This window comes from Bufo gargarizans, chromosome 1 (genome assembly GCF_014858855.1).
Source record: "Bufo gargarizans isolate SCDJY-AF-19 chromosome 1, ASM1485885v1, whole genome shotgun sequence".
Lineage (NCBI taxonomy): Eukaryota > Metazoa > Chordata > Amphibia > Anura > Bufonidae > Bufo > Bufo gargarizans.
In genome coordinates, this window is record NC_058080.1 from 701,618,982 (window position 1) to 701,636,958 (window position 17,977).

The following is a 17,977-nucleotide window of genomic DNA, read 5'->3' on the forward strand; positions in this document are numbered from 1 at the left end:
GGTGGTTTATTTATTAGAACTGTTCGGCTCTGTTCACATGTATGTCCGAGGCTGCGTCGCAGATTTGGTCATATTTCATTGACAATATAGTGTTGAATATGGAGCTACTTTCCCTGTCAGCCCATTTCCAGACCAGGACAAATTTTCTGGGATTGTCTTTGAAAATTAGGGACAGTCCCTGCAAATTCGCAACTGTTGGCAACTATGCAGTTGGTAATGGTAGGACAGAACCATAAAGCAAGTCCCAAATACCCTGACATCTTACCAAAATGGTCAGAAATGCCATGTTTAATAGAAATGAACATGTGCTCCTTTTGCAAGTATGAATTTGGCGTACATCCCTTTTGGCAGGTTCCACCATTTTCTCGGGCGTTTCTCTTAATAAATACCCAGGGTTGCCGTATATGCATCGTCCAGCACGAATGATACATCTCCTGCCTGAGAGGATGTGAGACCCCATCAAACCACAGGACCCCCAGCAACCAGAGAAATAAAAGTCAGTGGACGGCCTGGAGACAATCCTTGTACGCGGTGTCCTGGCTGTTCCGGCTGTCAGTCAGGACATATCTTCATCAGGTTCCGTCTCCTCATTCTCCGCTAACTTCTCCATCAGTTGCTGAGCAACGTTCATGATAATGCAGTGGCTGGCGAGGATCGGGTATTACGCGGTGCACAGATCTATACCAGTTATCAGCTGCAGATTATGTGAATTACATCTTCTGGGCGACTCATTAGAGCCCACAGAGGTCAGCCTCTCGTCTATACATAGGGGGTCTTTACATACTGATTCCTATTACAGAGAATGCAGGGGAGTAGAAAGATGTAGAAGCAGAAATGTTTAGGGGGAAGATTAGACAAGAACAAAGTAATGAGTAAACAATAGGTCACAAAATAGGGGCTAAAGACTGCTGTCAGAACATGCCTTTCAGGTACTGGTGTGGACAGTGCAGCATATCCACTATGACTGTAGGACACTAGAGAATATGGTGCAGCATATCCACTATGCCTGTAGGACACTAGAGAATAGGGTGCAGCATATTCACTATGACTGTAGGACAAAGAGGGTGCAGCATATACACTATGACTGTAGGACACTAGAGAATATGGTGCAGCATATCCACTGTGCCTGTAGGACACTAGAGAATAGGGTGCAGCATATCCACTATGACTGTAGGACACTAGAAAATAAGATGCAGCATATCCACTGTGCCGGTAGGACACTAGAGAATAGGGTGCAGCATATCCACTGTGCCTGTAGGACACTAGAGAATAGGGTGCAGCATATCCACTATGCTTGTAGGACACTAGAGAATAGGGTGTAGCATATCCACGATGCCTGTAAGACACTAGAGAATAGGGTGCAGCATATCCACTATGCCTGTAGGACACTAGAGAATAGGGTGCAGCATATTCACTATGACTGTAGGACAAAGAGGGTGCAGCATATCCACTATGACTGTAGGACACTAGAGAATATGGTGCAGCATATCCACTATGCCTGTAGGACACTAGAGAATAGGGTGTAGCATATCCACGATGCCTGTAAGACACTAGAGAATAGGGTGCAGCATATCCACTGTGCCTGTAGGACACTAGAGAATAGGGTGTAGCATATCGACGATGCCTGTAAGACACTAGAGAATAGGGTGCAGCATATTCACTATGACTGTAGGACAAAGAGGGTGCAGCATATCCACTATGACTGTAGGACACTAGAAAATAGGGTGCAACATATCCACTGTGCCTGTAGGACACTAGAGAATAGGGTGCAGCATATCCACTATGCTTGTAGGACACTAGAGAATAGGGTGCAGCATATCCACTGTGCCTGTAGGACAAAGAGTGTGCAGCATATCCACTATGCCTGTAGGACACTAGAGAATAGGGTGCAGCATATTCACTATGACTGTAGGACAAAGAGGGTGAAGCATATCCACTATGACTGTAGGACACTAGAGAATATGGTGCAGCATATCCACGGTGACTGTAGGACACTAGAAAAAAGGGTGCAGCATATCCACTGTGCCTGTAGGACACTAGAGAATAGGGTGCAGCATATCCACTGTGCCTGTAGGACACTAGAGAATAGGGTGTAGCATATCGACGATGCCTGTAAGACACTAGAGAATAGGGTGCAGCATATCCACTATGCCTGTAGGACACTAGAGAATAGGGTGCAGCATATTCACTATGACTGTAGGACAAAGAGGGTGCAGCATATCCACTATGACTGTAGGACACTAGAAAATAGGGTGCAACATATCCACTGTGCCTGTAGGACACTAGAGAATAGGGTGCAGCATATCCACTATGCTTGTAGGACACTAGAGAATAGGGTGCAGCATATCCACTATGACTGTAGGACACTAGAGAATAGGGTGCAGCATATCCACTGTGCCTGTAGGACACTAGAGAATAGGGTGCAGCATATCCACTATGACTGTAGGACACTAGAGAATAGGGTGCAGCATATCCACTATGACTGTAGGACACTAGAGAATAGGGTGCAGCATATCCACTGTGCCTGTAGGACACTAGAGTGTAATAAACCTCCAGTGAAAAGAAGAAATCATAGGATCTAACAACCAAATTGAGAGCCTAAATCCTCAGCCAAGGCTACTTTCACACTAGCGTTTTTGCTGGATCCGGCAGGGTACTGCAAAAACGCTTCGGTTACTGATAATACAACCATCTGCCACCGTTATGAACGGATCCGTTTGTATTATCTTTAACATACCCAAGACGGATTCTTCATGAACTCCATTGAAAGTCAATGGGGGACGGATTCATTTTCGATTGTGTCAGAGAAAACGTCCCCGCTGACTTGCATTGTGGGTCATGACGGATCCGTCTTGCTCTGCATCCCAGGATGGAAAGCAAACTGCACCATGCTGGGGTTTGCTCTTCGGTATGAGAACAGAATGCATTTTGGAGCACTCCGTTCTATTCAGTTACTGTTTGTCCCCATTGACAATGAATGGGGACAAATCGAAAGCATTTTTTTTTCTCGGTATTGATGCTTCATCGCCTCTTGTTCACTGGATAAAGAAGAATCTGGTTATAAAGGGCCCCCCTCCTGGTTTACACATCTCATAATCATCTTGTCTTCACTGGATGGAGATTAGGGTCCTCCATGTCCACTCTACACAGGTTGTCTAATCAAGGAGGATTATCCGCCGCCCCCACCGGGGAACATGAGGCGTATTATGTTATTAAATGTCGGATGATGTCCCTGGGACACCGTCTTATGGAGTGTAATGTGCAGTGCCCGGGATACAGGGTCAGCAATCACGTACAATCATCTTCTCCTCACAGTAATGGATGGATGGAGATTTAAGAAGCAGAGAAATAAGGGAAAGACGAGTGCAGACATCAGTCATCTATATAACAGGAGAAGCCCGAGACACTTCACAGTGATGAGAATTTGAAGTTCTGATGACATCATCATCAAATGTGAATTGTTACATGAGACTTGTCCACAACTGAGTACAGAACAATGTGTTATAGCTGAAGGAAGCAATGCTCTGCTAGTCAATCATAGTCTCGAAATTAGCTCTTACACCCAGGGTACACAGGTCAATGCACCTGGGACCCTGAAGCACGTATTGCCCCACAACTTTTTTAGGGGTACGAAAGCATCTTTTGCAGCCCCATTGAACTGAACGGCTCTGCATCCGACCCGCGCAGAATGCGGATCAGATGCGGACTAAAAACAGTTGTGTGCATAAGCACGAGCCAAAAAAACAACAACAACCAACCTTTTTCTTTCAGATTACTGTATAGCATCCCTGGCAGGGAGAAGCAAGCGTTCAAAGCCTGAGAGCTGACTAACAACCAGCAGAATTGTGGATGCAGCTTTGGTTGCGGCTAGAGTGTAAAGCACAATCTAACTGAAGATCTATACAAGAGTAGTAAAGCAAAGGATTTACAGAACTACTCAGCTTTGTAAAATTCCAACAATATCCGCTTGCAACCAGTAAGGTAAATTAATCCCAGCACGTATCTTGCAGTATTTTTCAGCCATCAACAGCAGACTAGAGACCTGGCCAGAAGATGCGTACCACGGGAGGTTTAATCAATACTGATCCCGGGGAGACTTCTGCAGAGATCTGGGTGTTATGAAAGATTAATGCAATAATCAGAAAGTGAGAATAGATAGCCAGGACCTCATCACAGCGAGTGCCCCCTAATCAGACAAGAGGAGCTACTGGAGTAATCTCATTCTCACCGGCAAAGAGGAGGCAGAGCACCGACATGTGATGACAACGTGCAGAGCAGAGGGAACAGCCGGAAAAAACTGTGACCTACAGTACTTCAGACCATTTCAAATTTTTTTACAATGTGTCACATTTTGCTATGTTGGGGTCTTGTGCTAAAATTGAAAAAAAAAAAAAAGATTTCCCGCAACAATCTACACCCTATAGCCCTAAATAAAAATAAAGTTTTAGCTCTGCAGCCTCCCATTTCTCTTGATAACCTTTGAGATGTTTCTACACCTTGATTGGAGGTACTGTGGTAAATTCAGTTAATTGGATATGATTTGGAAAGATACAGCCCTGTCTATATAAGGTCTCACAGCTGACAATGCATATCAGAGCAAAAACCAAACCTGCCTGTAGAGTTCAGAGACAGGGTTGTGTGGAGGCACAGATCTGGAGGAGGGTACAAAGACATTTCTTCTGTACTGAACGTTGCCAAGAGCACAGCGGCCTCCATAATTCTTAAATGGAAGAAGTTTGGAACAACCAAGACTCTTCCGAGAGCTGGCCACCCCACCAAACTACTCAGTAATCAGGGGGAGAAGGGCCTGGGTAAGAGAAGTGACCAAGAATCCAATGGCCACTATGGCTGAGCTCCAGGGAGTCTCAGACTGTCAGAAACAAGATTCTCTGGTCTGATGAAACCAAGATGGAACTTTTTGGCCTCAATTCTAATTGTAAAGTCTGGAGGAAACCAGCCACTGCCCAAAACCATCCCTAGAGTGAAGCAGGGACACCAGCGGCTGGGACAGGGAGACTGGTTAGGGTTGAGGGAAAGCTGAATGGAGCAAAATACTGAGATAGCCTTAAAGGGGCTGTCTTACTTCAGCAAGTGGCATTCATCATGTAGACAAAGTGAATACAAGGCACTTACTAATGTATTGTGATTATATCCATGGGTTACGCCCACCGCTGCAGTGCAGATACGAGGTAGCTGGTCCGGGATTTGCTGCGCATGCATGCCTATGTGTGCTACGACGGTCCTGACTTTTTCCTATCATGTGCAAGTGCGGCCACTACAGCTGGATTGCAGGGTGGTTGTAATCCCTGGATACGATACGTGATGGAAAAATGAACCAAGCCAGCAAAGGAAGCAATATGGACAAGTGCCTTGTAGTAACTTTCTCTACATGATAAATGGCATTTGCTATAGTGAGACAACCCTTCTTTTTAATGAAAACCTGATGCATAGTGCTCTGGACCTTAGACTGAGCTGAAGGTTCACCTTCCAACAAGACAATGACCCTAAGCAGACAGCCAAGACAACATAGGAGTTTTTTTTAGGGACAACTCTGTGAATGCCCTGACTTGATCCCAATCGAACATCTCTGGAGACCTGAAATTGTCTGTCGCCATCCAACCTGACAGAACTTGAGGGATATGTAGCGAAGAATGGCACAAAATCCCTAAATTCAGGTGTGCAAACCTTGTGGCATCATCCCCAAGAAGACTGGAGGCTGTAATCACTGCTAAAGGGGCTTCAACGGATCGGAATACTTATGTCGACTTACGATATTAGTTTTTCCTTTTCAATAAATTAGCAAAGATTTCTAACCTTCCGTTTTAGTACTTTTTTTTATTTATTTTTATTTTAGCACCATGCCAGCAACATAACAAAATGTGAAAGAAGTGAAAGGGTCTGAAGACTTTCCGAATGCAATGTAAATATCGTCATACACGGTAACGTAAGCATCACCGCAAAACTGGGGCTGACACGGGTAATGTGGATTAGAGGGGCAGAGAGGAAACCCCTGCTCCAGTGCTCAGCGGCCACATCCCGTCACTTCCCGAAGGCTTCTCCATCACCTCATCACTGGGGTAGAAGTGACTTATGGAGCTGAAAAAATACTCATCAATGTCTGTAAGAAAAAATGTTCTGTCTTACCAAATCCTAGTATTTCCTATGAAACAATAATTCTGGAGCATCTACGGTGTCGTTCCTCTGTTATTCTCCCTGGAAATGTATGGCTAAATCAACAGCATTGACTGAATAGTTTTGGGGTGTGAAGGCATACAATGACCAGGGGAAGAGTAACACACAGATGTTAATTTATTGATTCATTTCCAGGAGGTATAACAGAGATACGGAACGATGATCATATACAAAATGTCAGGAGGGCAGATAAAGCAGTCACAAAAACTACAAGCAATTTAGGTCACAGATAATGGGTCAGAAAATGATCTATTCCCACCCTGACATGCTTGTCCAGAGTTTGGAGAAGATCCAAAGTATCGACGGCTAAAATAATGCAGTTTTGGATGTGAATGGAGTATAATGGATGCAATTAGAATTTGGTAATGGATAGGAATGAATTCGGAAATCTCTTTATTTGCGTTTTACCAGTTTGTGACTTGCCAACCGTTTGGACGTACTGGGAGAACCAGCTGACAATTTTGAGACTTGCCCTTGAAGAAGAGAACCAGCTTACCAATAGATTTCTACGACCTGGTGAATCCTCTAAGTGGACGCGCTGGCCATTGAGCGGTTAATACGTTGAGATGTCCCCGCTGAGGGCTTCTCACCCCAGTGACTATGTAATACAGTATAATCCACACTGCTCGTGCGCTGTCCTATGATGGACACAGTAATTCTAGCTGTAATTGCGCAACGATTCATTAGTGGCTTAATTTCGCTCTGCAAATAGCAAAGTGTGAACAGAGCACAAAGGAAAATCACAGTTAATCAGCGGGACATAACCGCCTCATAAGGAGTCAGATGATGACAGCCTGAAAATAATTAGAGAGCAGCGGCCGCCAGCTTATAGTGCACATATTGAGCATGAGAGGAAGGGAACAGCCTTTTAAATGTCATTGCCACTTTCCTTTGCACACCATGACACTGCCACCCTGACCCCACAAGATCAGCACACACCTCTCCTGAAATACTCAGTGCTGCTTGGGGTACCTCGCTCTTTGTACTATGATACTGTTAAGCTGTCACATCCACCCAAGTTTGCACAATCCTCCCAATATCTTCCATTATTGGCATCTTATTTCCATGTACATCAGTCGGTATTAGAAGGGCAGTAAACTAGGCTGAGAGGAAGCACCAGAAACAGTAACCTAGGTTGAGTGTAAGCACCAGAAACCGTAACGTAGGCTGAGAGGAAGCAGCAGAAACAGTAACGTAGGCCGAGAGGAAGCAGCAGAAACAGTAATGTAGGCCGAGAGGAAGCGCCAGAAACAGTAACGTAGGCCGAGAGGAAGCACCAGAAACAGTAACGTAGGCCAGGAGGAAGCAACAGAAACAGTAACGTAGGCCAGGAGGAAGCACCGGAAACAGTAACGTAGGCCAGGAGGAAGCACCAGAAACAGTAACGTAGGCCGAGAGGAAGCACCAGAAAAAGTAACGTAGGCCGAGAGGAAGCACCAGAAACAGTAACGTAGGCCAGGAGGAAGCACCAGAAACAGTAACGTAGGCCGAGAGGAAGCACCAGAAAAAGTAACGTAGGCCGAGAGGAAGCACCAGAAACAGTAACGTAGGCCAGGAGGAAGCAGCAGAAACAGTAACGTAGGCCGAGAGGAAGCAGCAGAAACAGTAACGTAGGCTGAGAGGAAGCAGCAGAAACAGTAACGTAGGCCGAGAGGAAGCACCAGAAACAGTAACGTAGGCCGAGAGGAAGCACCAGAAACAGTAACATAGGCCAGGAGGAAGCACCAGAAACAGTAACGTAGGCCGAGAGGAAGCACCAGAAACAGTAACGTAGGCCGAGAGGAAGCACCAGAAACAGTAACGTAGGCCGAGAGGAAGCACCAGAAACAGTAACGTAGGCCGAGAGGAAGCACCAGAAACAGTAACGTAGGCCGAGAGGAAGCACCAGAAACAGTAACGTAGGCCGAGAGGAAGCACCAGAAACAGTAACGTAGGCCGAGAGGAAGCACCAGAAACAGTAAAGTAGGTTGAGAGGAAGCAACAGAAACAGTAACGTAGGCTGAGAGGAAGCACCAGAAACAATAACGTAAGCCGAGAGGAAGCGCCAGAAACAGTAACGTAGGTTGAGAGGAAGCAGCAGAAACAGTAACGTAGTCTGAGAGGAAGCACCAGAAACAGTAACTTAGGCCAGGAGGAAGCACCAGAAACAGCGATGAACCCTACCACCCTGGCTGCTGGCATTGTGTCATCCTTCACCAATTTAAGGTGTAAATAAATATAAAAACAGCAATGGCTTGTAAAGCGATGTGTTCTCAGCCCGGTGGCCCATGACTCAGACAAGCCTCCCATTCTCACAATCGGCCTTAATGAAGGATTAAACTCCTCTGCGCAGGAAGACGGGCTGCAAAGACACAGGAGGGTCTTCTCTGAGTCCAGGAGCTACTGCCGACTTATCACACAATCCCTCTATAAGAACCGCAGCGCCCCACGTGGAGCACGAGGTCTGTGCAATGTGAGATTATGCCAGACAAAGCAGTCTGCTCTCATTCACACAGTATGAAAGACGACAGGAGAAGCAGGATGTATTGTACCCTGGAATTATATGGAGTTCATAGGACCCATAAGAAAATGCAGCTTCCCTCTAGGGGAGAGCTGATACGTGGGCACCGCTGCCACAAACTCCTGTATCTGATGGGAAAGGGGTGGTCTAACGTTTTCTTCAAATGCCAGAATATCTTGTGTAGGCTTCAGTGATACTTTACTATATGTTCCGCCAAATTCTCACATGGGTGTTTCTGTGGACCCTAGATTTACAGCAGTCTGTCACTAAGAAGTGACAATGCCATATTACAGTCTCAAAGGGACAGAGCTTAAAGGGATTTTCCAGGAATGAAATATTGATGACTTTGGATAGGTCATCAATATGAGACTGGTGGAGGTCCGATGCCTAGAACCCCCCCGATGAGCTATTTGAAAAAGCTGTGCTTTGTACTGCAGCTCTATCACAACCACTTGAATGACACTGAGCTGCACAAATGCAATGTGACCAATGGACGTTACATCACAGGTCGAGAACATGGACACATGTTCTCACTAATCGGTGGGGGCAATCTGAGTCAGACCCCACCAATGAGATACTGGTGACCTATACTGAAGATAAACCATCAATAATTTTTTCCGAGAGAACCCCTTTGATCAAGCCATAAAGTTCTACAACTTTGTAATATTCTTAGTGTTTCAACTACTCAACGTTTTTAAGATCTTTGCTTGATGTCAGTGAATGAGAATATTCTTATTAATATCCAGATGTGGCCTAGTCCTGATTACACAGCTTGTTACAATGGATCGCAGCAAGTAGGAGCCATCAACCAGGACCAGAGACAGAGCTATCCAGACCCCGAGGATCCCCTACATTGATACACTGTAACAAGCCCTCATTAGAAAGCAGCAGAACGAAGTTGTCAAATATAAAACTTACAAGTGGAATTTCTCCTCCCACACAGGATTCAGGTTGCCATATATCGTCTTTGTTCTCTTCTTGGTTTTTCCCACTTGGACGGTGACGTAGGGATCACTTGAACCTGTCTTATCCTTGGCTTGAAGGCCCTGAGCACAGAGAACTAGAAGGAAGGGGACACTTGTGTAAGACTGATATCTGGGGCTTATTCTTTCACCCCCCCCCCCCCCCCCCAATTACAATGATGAATATTCAGCGATTCCCCAAAATCCTTCCATCATCTGGATCACTCCACTTAGGAGCTAGGGCGATGGAATGGAATGGCAATTGTAATGGAAGGAACTGTCATGAGGTCCTCACAGTCATCATATAGTCCCTTGCTTGCTCAGATCACTGTCCCTGGAGATAGTAAGTGCATCAGAGGGAGATTTCACCATGTCTGAACTGCACTTGTTTCTATATACTACTTACTGTCAAAGAGGTTGTCCCAAATCAACTACCTATGTTTACAGACCCTACCTAAGTATGTGGACATCATAGACATTCCCAACCTCCTCACCTGTGATGGTGATCTTGGCAGACCACTTTGAGGTGCCGTCCAGGACACTTTGCTTCACAGTCTTCATCTGCTGGGCATGGGCAACTTTGCTCACACTGAAGACATCTCTGATGACGTCAAAAATCTCTGGTTTGTTCCTTTCCCGGATCTTCATTCGATCCTTCATAGCCATAATGATGTTCTGGGTGCGGTCCTCTGCTCCATGCTTGGAGCTCTTCTCTGCTGCACCTACGGAGACATCATTGCCCAGAACACATGAAGCATCAAATTATACTAAACCTCAAGGCGTCTCCAGTAGATATCTTGGGGTGTTCATTTCTGGACTATTACTCGTTTCTGAGAAAGTTGGGTGATAACACATACTACTGTCACTACAGAATCCACAGGTGTTATTCCCTGGACACCTGAATGTCTCATCAGCATTATATACTATAATATATTCCATGCTCCATCACAACAGAGCTTTTAACAACTTATTAAATTTATCAAATGTTGCACAATGGTTGATAAATTTCCTGCATAACTCTACATTTTACACCCCTTTACAACTGCAATAATTTTTATGACTTTTTAAAAAGTCATAGTTGCTATATCTGTTTTAAAGGGGTTGTCCAGGATTAGAAAAACATGGCTGCTTTCTTCCAAACACAGCACCCCCCTTCAATGAGTTGTGTCTGGTAATGCAGCCTGGTTCCATGGAGTCAATGGAGCAGAGCTGCAATACCACACACAACCTGTGGTGGTGGTGCTGTTTTGGGAAAAAGTAGGCATGTGTTTCTTATCCTTCTAACATAATTTTAGGTATCCCCGGACAGTGCTTTACAAAACTAAGCACTTACCTGCTCCCTTCCTCCCCAAAGGTCCATACCTGCTCCTTCCGGTCCATGGCATGTAAACCTCTGGACGGGGTCATGTGTGCCACTGCATCTAACCTTAGCAGTGACTTTCCCCTAAGTGGTATATGACCCAACAAAGACATGCAGTTTGGGGACACATTGCCGCTGAGGCCAGTAATTGGCTGCAACGGTGCACGTGACCCTATCTGGAAGGTCACATGTCGGAAACCAGAAAGAGCAGGACTGAAACCCCTTCCCGTTCTCCACTGTACATGTACAGTGGAGGTCAGGTGTTTAAACATGGCACCCGCTCAGAAACTCAGAGTGGGCACTACTGTTGCCAGGTGCCTGCTGTTTTACACAGCAGACACCTAGATCTAATGTCTGTGATCGGCGATAATGCCAATCATAGACTTTTTTTAACCCACCCAGATGCTGTGGTCAATTGTGACCATGGCGTCTGAGAGGCTTTCCCCTGGGAGTGCTGTGCTCCAGGTGCCCAAACTGCTTCCCCACACCGATATGGGGGAAGCCATATATTCGTTATGGTAGTCTTGTGGTAATTCACTGCCGTCTTTAAATCAGCTCAACCGCTTTCCCAGTCACTTATCAAAACTGGAGCGAATGGTATGGAAATGCAATCTTTGGAACTCCACAAACCTAGAGGGATAATTCCAGTTTTTGTTTTATTTCAAAGTTCAACATTTATGCGATTAGCAGTCCGATACCAGTGCAGAACACCACTGTCTGTGCTGCCAAGCCTCAGAAAGATCACATTTGTTCTGCAAATTGGGCTTATTCATGCATATTTATTACTTCCCTAGGTTTAACCCCTTAATGACCACTAATACGCCTTTTTACTGATGCAAACAAAGTTGTTTTTTTCTAAACAGCTGGCTTTAATCAATCATGGATAGATAGATTGCAGGCTTGGGAAGATAAGTGGCAGATGAGGTTTAACACTGACAAATGTAAGGTTATGCACATGGGAAGGAATAGTGCAAGTCACTCGTACATACTAAATGGTAAAACACTGGGTAACACTGAAATGGAAAAGGACCTAGGAATTGTAATAAACAGCAAACTAAGCAGTAAAAACCAGTGTCAGGCAGCTGCTGCCGAGGCCAATAAGATAATGGGTTGCATCAAAAGGGGCATAGATGCCCGTGATGAGAACATAGTCCTACCACTTTACAAATCGCTAGTCAGACCACACATGGAGTACTGTGTACAGTTCTGGGCTCCTGTAAACAAGGCAGACATAGCAGAGCTGGAGAGGGTCCAGAGGAGGGCAACTAAAGTAATAACTGGAATGGGGCAACTACAGTACCCTGAGAGATTATCAACATTAGGGTTATTCACTTTAGAAAAAATACGACTGAGGAGAGATCTAATAACTATGTATAAATATATCAGGGGTCAGTACAGAGATCTCTCCAATCATCTATTTATCCCCAGGACTGTGACTGTGACGAGGGGACGTCCTCTGCGTCTGGAGGAAAGAAGGTTTGTACACAGACATAGAAGAGGCTTCTTTACGGTAAGAGCAGTGAGACTATGGAACTCTCTGCCTGAGGAGGTGGTGATGGTGAGTACAATAAAGGAATTCAAGAGGGGCCTGGATGTATTTCTGGAGTGTAATAATATTACAGGATATAGCCACTAGAGAGGGGTCGTTGATCCAGGGAGTTATTCTGATTGGAGTCGGGAAGAAAATATTATCCTAAAGTGGGGAAAATTGGCTTCTATCTCACAGTTTTTTTTGTTTTGTTTTTTGCCTTCCTCTGGATCAACTTGCAGGGTGACAGGCCGAACTGGATGGACAAATGTCTTTTTTCGGCCTTATGTACTATGTTACTATACCATTACATGTACCCAAAATGGTGCATTAAAAAGTATAACTTCTCCTGAAAAAATAAGACCTCATACAAGTACATTGATGAGAAAACAAAAAAGTTATAGCTCTTGGAATGCAATGTAAAAAATATTTGTGTGGTCACTAAGGGGTTAAACAAATAAATCCGTAATAAAAGACCCCCCAAGGGTCAAGTTCCACTCCACTTAAAGCTTCATGGAGGTAGACAGATCAATTCTGAAATTTTAGCCTGAAAATAAACAGAAGCAAAATGTCACATCAAGAGCGCATCAAGCCATGAGCGACAATCAGCTCAGAGGGGGAGAGGAAGCGAAATTATACCCTGCGCTGTCACATATAACGAGTGCCAGGCAGGCGGCAGACACTTTCAGGACAGAACAGTCTGAAAATCTTTCCAGGTGACTCAATGTTACAAAACTCTGCAATTTCATACATTTACACAGCTGGCGGTGGAAGGTAAACCACGGCTACAAGCCGCATCCAAGGGCCGGGTACTGACCGTGGTTCTGAAAAACGGCATAAGACAGGTTTCGTGACTAAGAGGACACTTGTCACTGGACAGAACGGTCACTGCAAATCTGTGTCATGCACCTCCGAGAATGAGGACAGCCATAAGGCGCTGCCTCTGTAATGTACATGTGGGGCGTTACTTACGTTGCAGGCAATCAGCGTTCAGTAAATCTTGGCACTTCTCATGACACTTGACGCCACATTCGCTGCAGCGCATTCCTTGCCTGGCTATTCCCCACAGCAGGCCTTCACATTCATAGCAGTAGGTGGGGGTCGTGGCGGTCCATATCTCAAAGTTGTGAGGGGTAGTGCAGGAAATGGGGTAGATTAAGGCTTGTAACGTCTTCTTGTATACATGTGATTTCTGAGAGGAGAAACAAGAAATATGTGCCACATATGTACGAAATTGGGGACAGCATTATAGGAGTTATATTGTAGTTCATAGGAGCAGTACTATAGTAGTTATATTCTTATACATAGAGGGCAGTATTATAGTAGTTATATTCTTGTACATAGGAGGCAGTATTATAGTAGTTATATTCTTATACATAGAGGGCAGCATTATAGTAGTTATATTCTTGTACATAGGAGCAGTATTAGAGTAATTATATTCTTGTACAAGGGGGCAGTATTATATTAGTTATATTCCTGTACATAGGGAACAGTATTATAGCAGTTATATTCTTGTACATAGGAGCAGTATTATAGTAGTTATATTCTTATACATAGAGGGCTGTATTATAGTAGCTATATTCTTGTACAAGGGGGCAGTATTATATTAGTTATATTCCTGTACATAGGGAATAGTATTATAGTAGTTATATCCTTGTACATAGGAGGCAGTTTTATAGTAGTTATATTGTTGTACATAGGAGGCAGTATTATAGTAGTCATATTCTTGTACATAGGAGGCAGTATTATAGTAGTTATATTGTTGTACATAGGAGGCAGTATTATAGTAGTTATATTCTTGTACATAGGAGGCAGTGTTATAGTAGTTATAGTCTTGTACATAGGAGCAGTATTATAGTAGTTATATTCTTATACATAGGAGCAGTATTTTAGTAGTTATATTCTTGTACAGTACATAGGAGGCAGTATTATAGTAGTTATATTCTTGTACATAGGAGGCAGTATTATAGTAGTAATATTCTTATAGATAGGAGCAGTATTATAGTAGTTCTATTCTTATATGCAGTATAGTAGCTACATATTAAAGAAGGGCGCTGCTGCACTGCAGAAAGCAGTTTCTTCTTTATTGCAGCACATCCACAAAGGTGCACTACAAAATACAGTGAACTGCCATAGAACTTGCTTACATGTTTTGGATGAAAAACATCCTTAATCATAAGCTACGATTAAAGGGGTTTTCTGAGACTTTTATAATGATGACCAATCCTGTGGATAGGTTATCAGTATCTGATTGGTGAGGGTTTGACACCACAGACCCCTGCCGATCAGCTATTGAGAAGGCACCAGCACACAGTAACGCCTTGGCCTTCTCTCAGCTTTTCCTAGGGCAGTGACATCATGTTCATCAGGCACATGGCCTAGTCATAGGTCAGACCCACTGAAGTGAATGGGGCTGAGCTGCGATACCAAGCACAGCCGCTATACAATGCACGGTGCTGAGCTTGGCGAGCCGAGGGAAGGCCGTGGCGGTACTGCGAGCGCTGGTGCCTTCTCCAACAGCTGATCAGGGGTGTCCTGCCGATCAGAAACTGTATGACAAGGATAGGTCAATATAAAAGTCTTGGAAAACCTCTGTTTTTCATCTGAAACATGTCAGTAAGTTCTACTTCACTGTATTTGGTGCGGCACCTTCGAGGATGTTCTGCAGTAAGGCTACTTTCACACTTGCGTTTTTCTTTTCCGGCATAGAGTTCCATCACAGGGGCTCTATACCGGAAAAGAACTGATCAGTTTTATCCCCATGCATTCTGAATGGAGAGTAATCCGTTCAGTTTGCATCAGGATGTCTTCAGTTCAGTCGTTTTGACTGATCAGGCAAAAGAGAAAACCGCAGCATGCTACGGTTTTATCTCTGACGAAAAAAAACTGAAGACTTGCCTGAATGCCGGATCCGGCATTTTTTCCCATAGGAATGTATTAGTGCCGGATCCGTCCTTCCGGTCTGCGCATGAAAAAAAGGTGAAAAAAATAAATGCCGGATCCGTTTTGCCGGATGACACCGGAAAGACGGATCTGGCATTTCAATACATTTTTTCGACTGATCAGGCATTTTTAAGACTAATCAGGATCCTGATCAGTCTTACTAATGCCATCGGTTAGCATACATTTTGCCTGATCCGGCAGGCAGTTCCGGCAATGGAACTGCTTGCCGGATCTCTCTGCCTCAAGTGTGAAAGTAGCCTAAAGAAGAAACTGTCTATGACATTGCCCTGCAGAGCTAAAGCTTCCTTCTTCTATTTGTGCTGTTCCTTCATCCTTTGGGCACATGGGACGCCTCCAGTTAAAGTGGGTGAGCTGGCTTTGGCCATTTGTTTATAGAAGTTACATATTATTTTGCGGTATGTAGGGGGTATTACATGTCAGTTATGATACAGTAAATGTTTTGGGGGTTATTTATTGAGACCGGCGTTTTAGACGGCGGTGGATTCGCCAAAGTTATGTATTCTGGGGTAGATGAGCCCCGTTTCTTAGTGATGAAATACAATCACTCTTATTTCGTGTTTTTTTTTATATTTTTTATAAGTATCTATTAAATTATCTACCAGATGCTATGAAGAAGCAGATTCTTATACCGGCGCTCACATATGGCAGAAGAATCCTCCACACAATCCTCGCCTCTCAGAATCTGACAAGGTTGTGAGGAGGAGCAGAATTTTTATTTTTTTTTGAGGATCCTGAGATTGTACTGTTCTCCTGCACGGTTTTATGTCAGTATTCGCAGGTTTCGTCACTCAACAAAGATTCATGGATTGTCTGAAACCAGCCAGTGCTTCCCAGCCAAAATTGCAAGGAACTAAAACAAGTAGAAACACTGGGCAGCTCCAGCTCTTCTGAGGGCCAACAACTAAAATATTACAACATATGTATAATTATTAAGTATGTATTAAAAGGTTCTGCAGCAGCAGAGGACAGCATTATGGTGTTCAGCAGCTGAGGAGTATTATGAAGTTCTACAGCAGCTGAGGTGTGTAATAAGATGTTCTGAAGCTGGGCTTTGTATTATTAGGTTCTGCAGCAGGTAGTGTTTACTATAATGTTCTGCAGCAGCCATGACATGTACTATGAGGATCTGCAGCAGTTGGCATATCCATTATGATGGTCTGCATCAGCAGGGTATGTATTATGAGGTTCTGCAGCAGCAGGGGTGGGTATATTGAGTTTCTTCAGCAGTAAAGGAAAGAATTGTAATGTTCTTCATCAGATGATGTGCGCATTTTAGCATTCTGCAGCAGCTACAGTAAGTTCTGTAACATGTTGTTCTGCAGCTGGGTTCTCTATTAGGTCCTGCAGCCGATTGGGTGTATATAATACATTTCTGCAGCAGCTAGACCGTGTATTATGATGTTCTGCAGTAGTTAGATATGTATTATGAGGATCTACAGCAGCTGAGTTTTGTATTACTATATTCTGCAGCTGTCATGGTGTATACAATCAATTTCTCTAGCAGCTAAGGTGTGTATTATGAGAGTCAGCAGGGTCTTTTTTATGAGATTCTTTAGCAGATGGTATGTGTATTATGAGCTCCTGTTGCAGCAGGGGTATGTATTATGAGGTTCTGCAGCAGAAGGAGTGTATTACAAGGTTCTGCAGCAGCAGGGTTAAGTATTACGAGGTTCTGCAGCAGCAGGGTTAAGTATTATGAGGTTCTGCAGCAGGAGGGGCGTGCACAATGAGATTCTGCAGCAGAAGGGGTGTGTATTATGAGGTTCTGCAGCAGCAGGGTAAGTATTACGAGGTTCTGCAGCAGCAGGGTTAAGTATTATGAGGTTCTGCTGAAGAAGAGGCGTGTACAATGAGGTTCTGCAGCAGAAGGGGTGTATTATGAGGTTCTGCAGCAGAAGGGGTGTATTACGAGGTTCTGCAGCAGAAGGGTTAAGTATTACGAGGTTCTGAAGCAGCAGGGTTAAGTATTACGAGGTGCTGCAGCAGCAGGGTTAAGTATTATGAGGTTCCGCAGAAGCAGGGGTGTTTATTATGAGGTTCCGCAGCAGCAGGGGGGTGTATTATGAGGTTCCGCAGCAGCAGGGGGTGTATTATGAGGTTCCGCAGCAGCAGGGGTGTGTATTATGAGGTTCCGCAGCAGCAGGGGTGTGTATTATGAGGTTCCGCAGCAGCAAGGGTGTGTATTATGAGGTTCTGCAGCAGCAAGGATGTGTATTATGAGGTTCTGCAGAACTCCAGCTGTTAATTACAAGGTTCTGCAGCACCTGTGGTGTATACTATGAGGTTCTGAAGCAGGTGGGGGCCTCTATTATAAGAAAACACACTTTTGCTTATCAGTGTCCTTTGCACATTTGTGCTGCCAGCTAGGAGGTTGGAAGGTGACAATGAGGACCCAAGCTCCAAATCATGAATCTATTCTTAAAGTGGGGTGGGGATGCTTTGGGGATAGCAGTATTGTGCAATTCTTCATT

General features: G+C 44.4%; 1 protein-coding gene across 2 annotated transcripts in view; it reads right to left on the reverse strand.

Moving 5' to 3' along the window:
* The window catches only part of UNC13B (unc-13 homolog B), a 339,965-nt gene that overhangs the window by 88,471 nt on the left and 233,517 nt on the right, over positions 1 to 17,977 (reverse strand). For both annotated transcript variants that reach the window (XM_044276260.1, XM_044276259.1), the window contains exons 15-17: positions 13,515 to 13,734; positions 10,149 to 10,376; positions 9,611 to 9,752 (exon numbers count right to left, since the gene is read on the reverse strand). In XM_044276260.1, the coding sequence (XP_044132195.1) occupies positions 9,611 to 9,752; positions 10,149 to 10,376; positions 13,515 to 13,734 (590 nt within the window). The remainder of the gene's footprint in view (positions 1 to 9,610; positions 9,753 to 10,148; positions 10,377 to 13,514; positions 13,735 to 17,977) is intronic.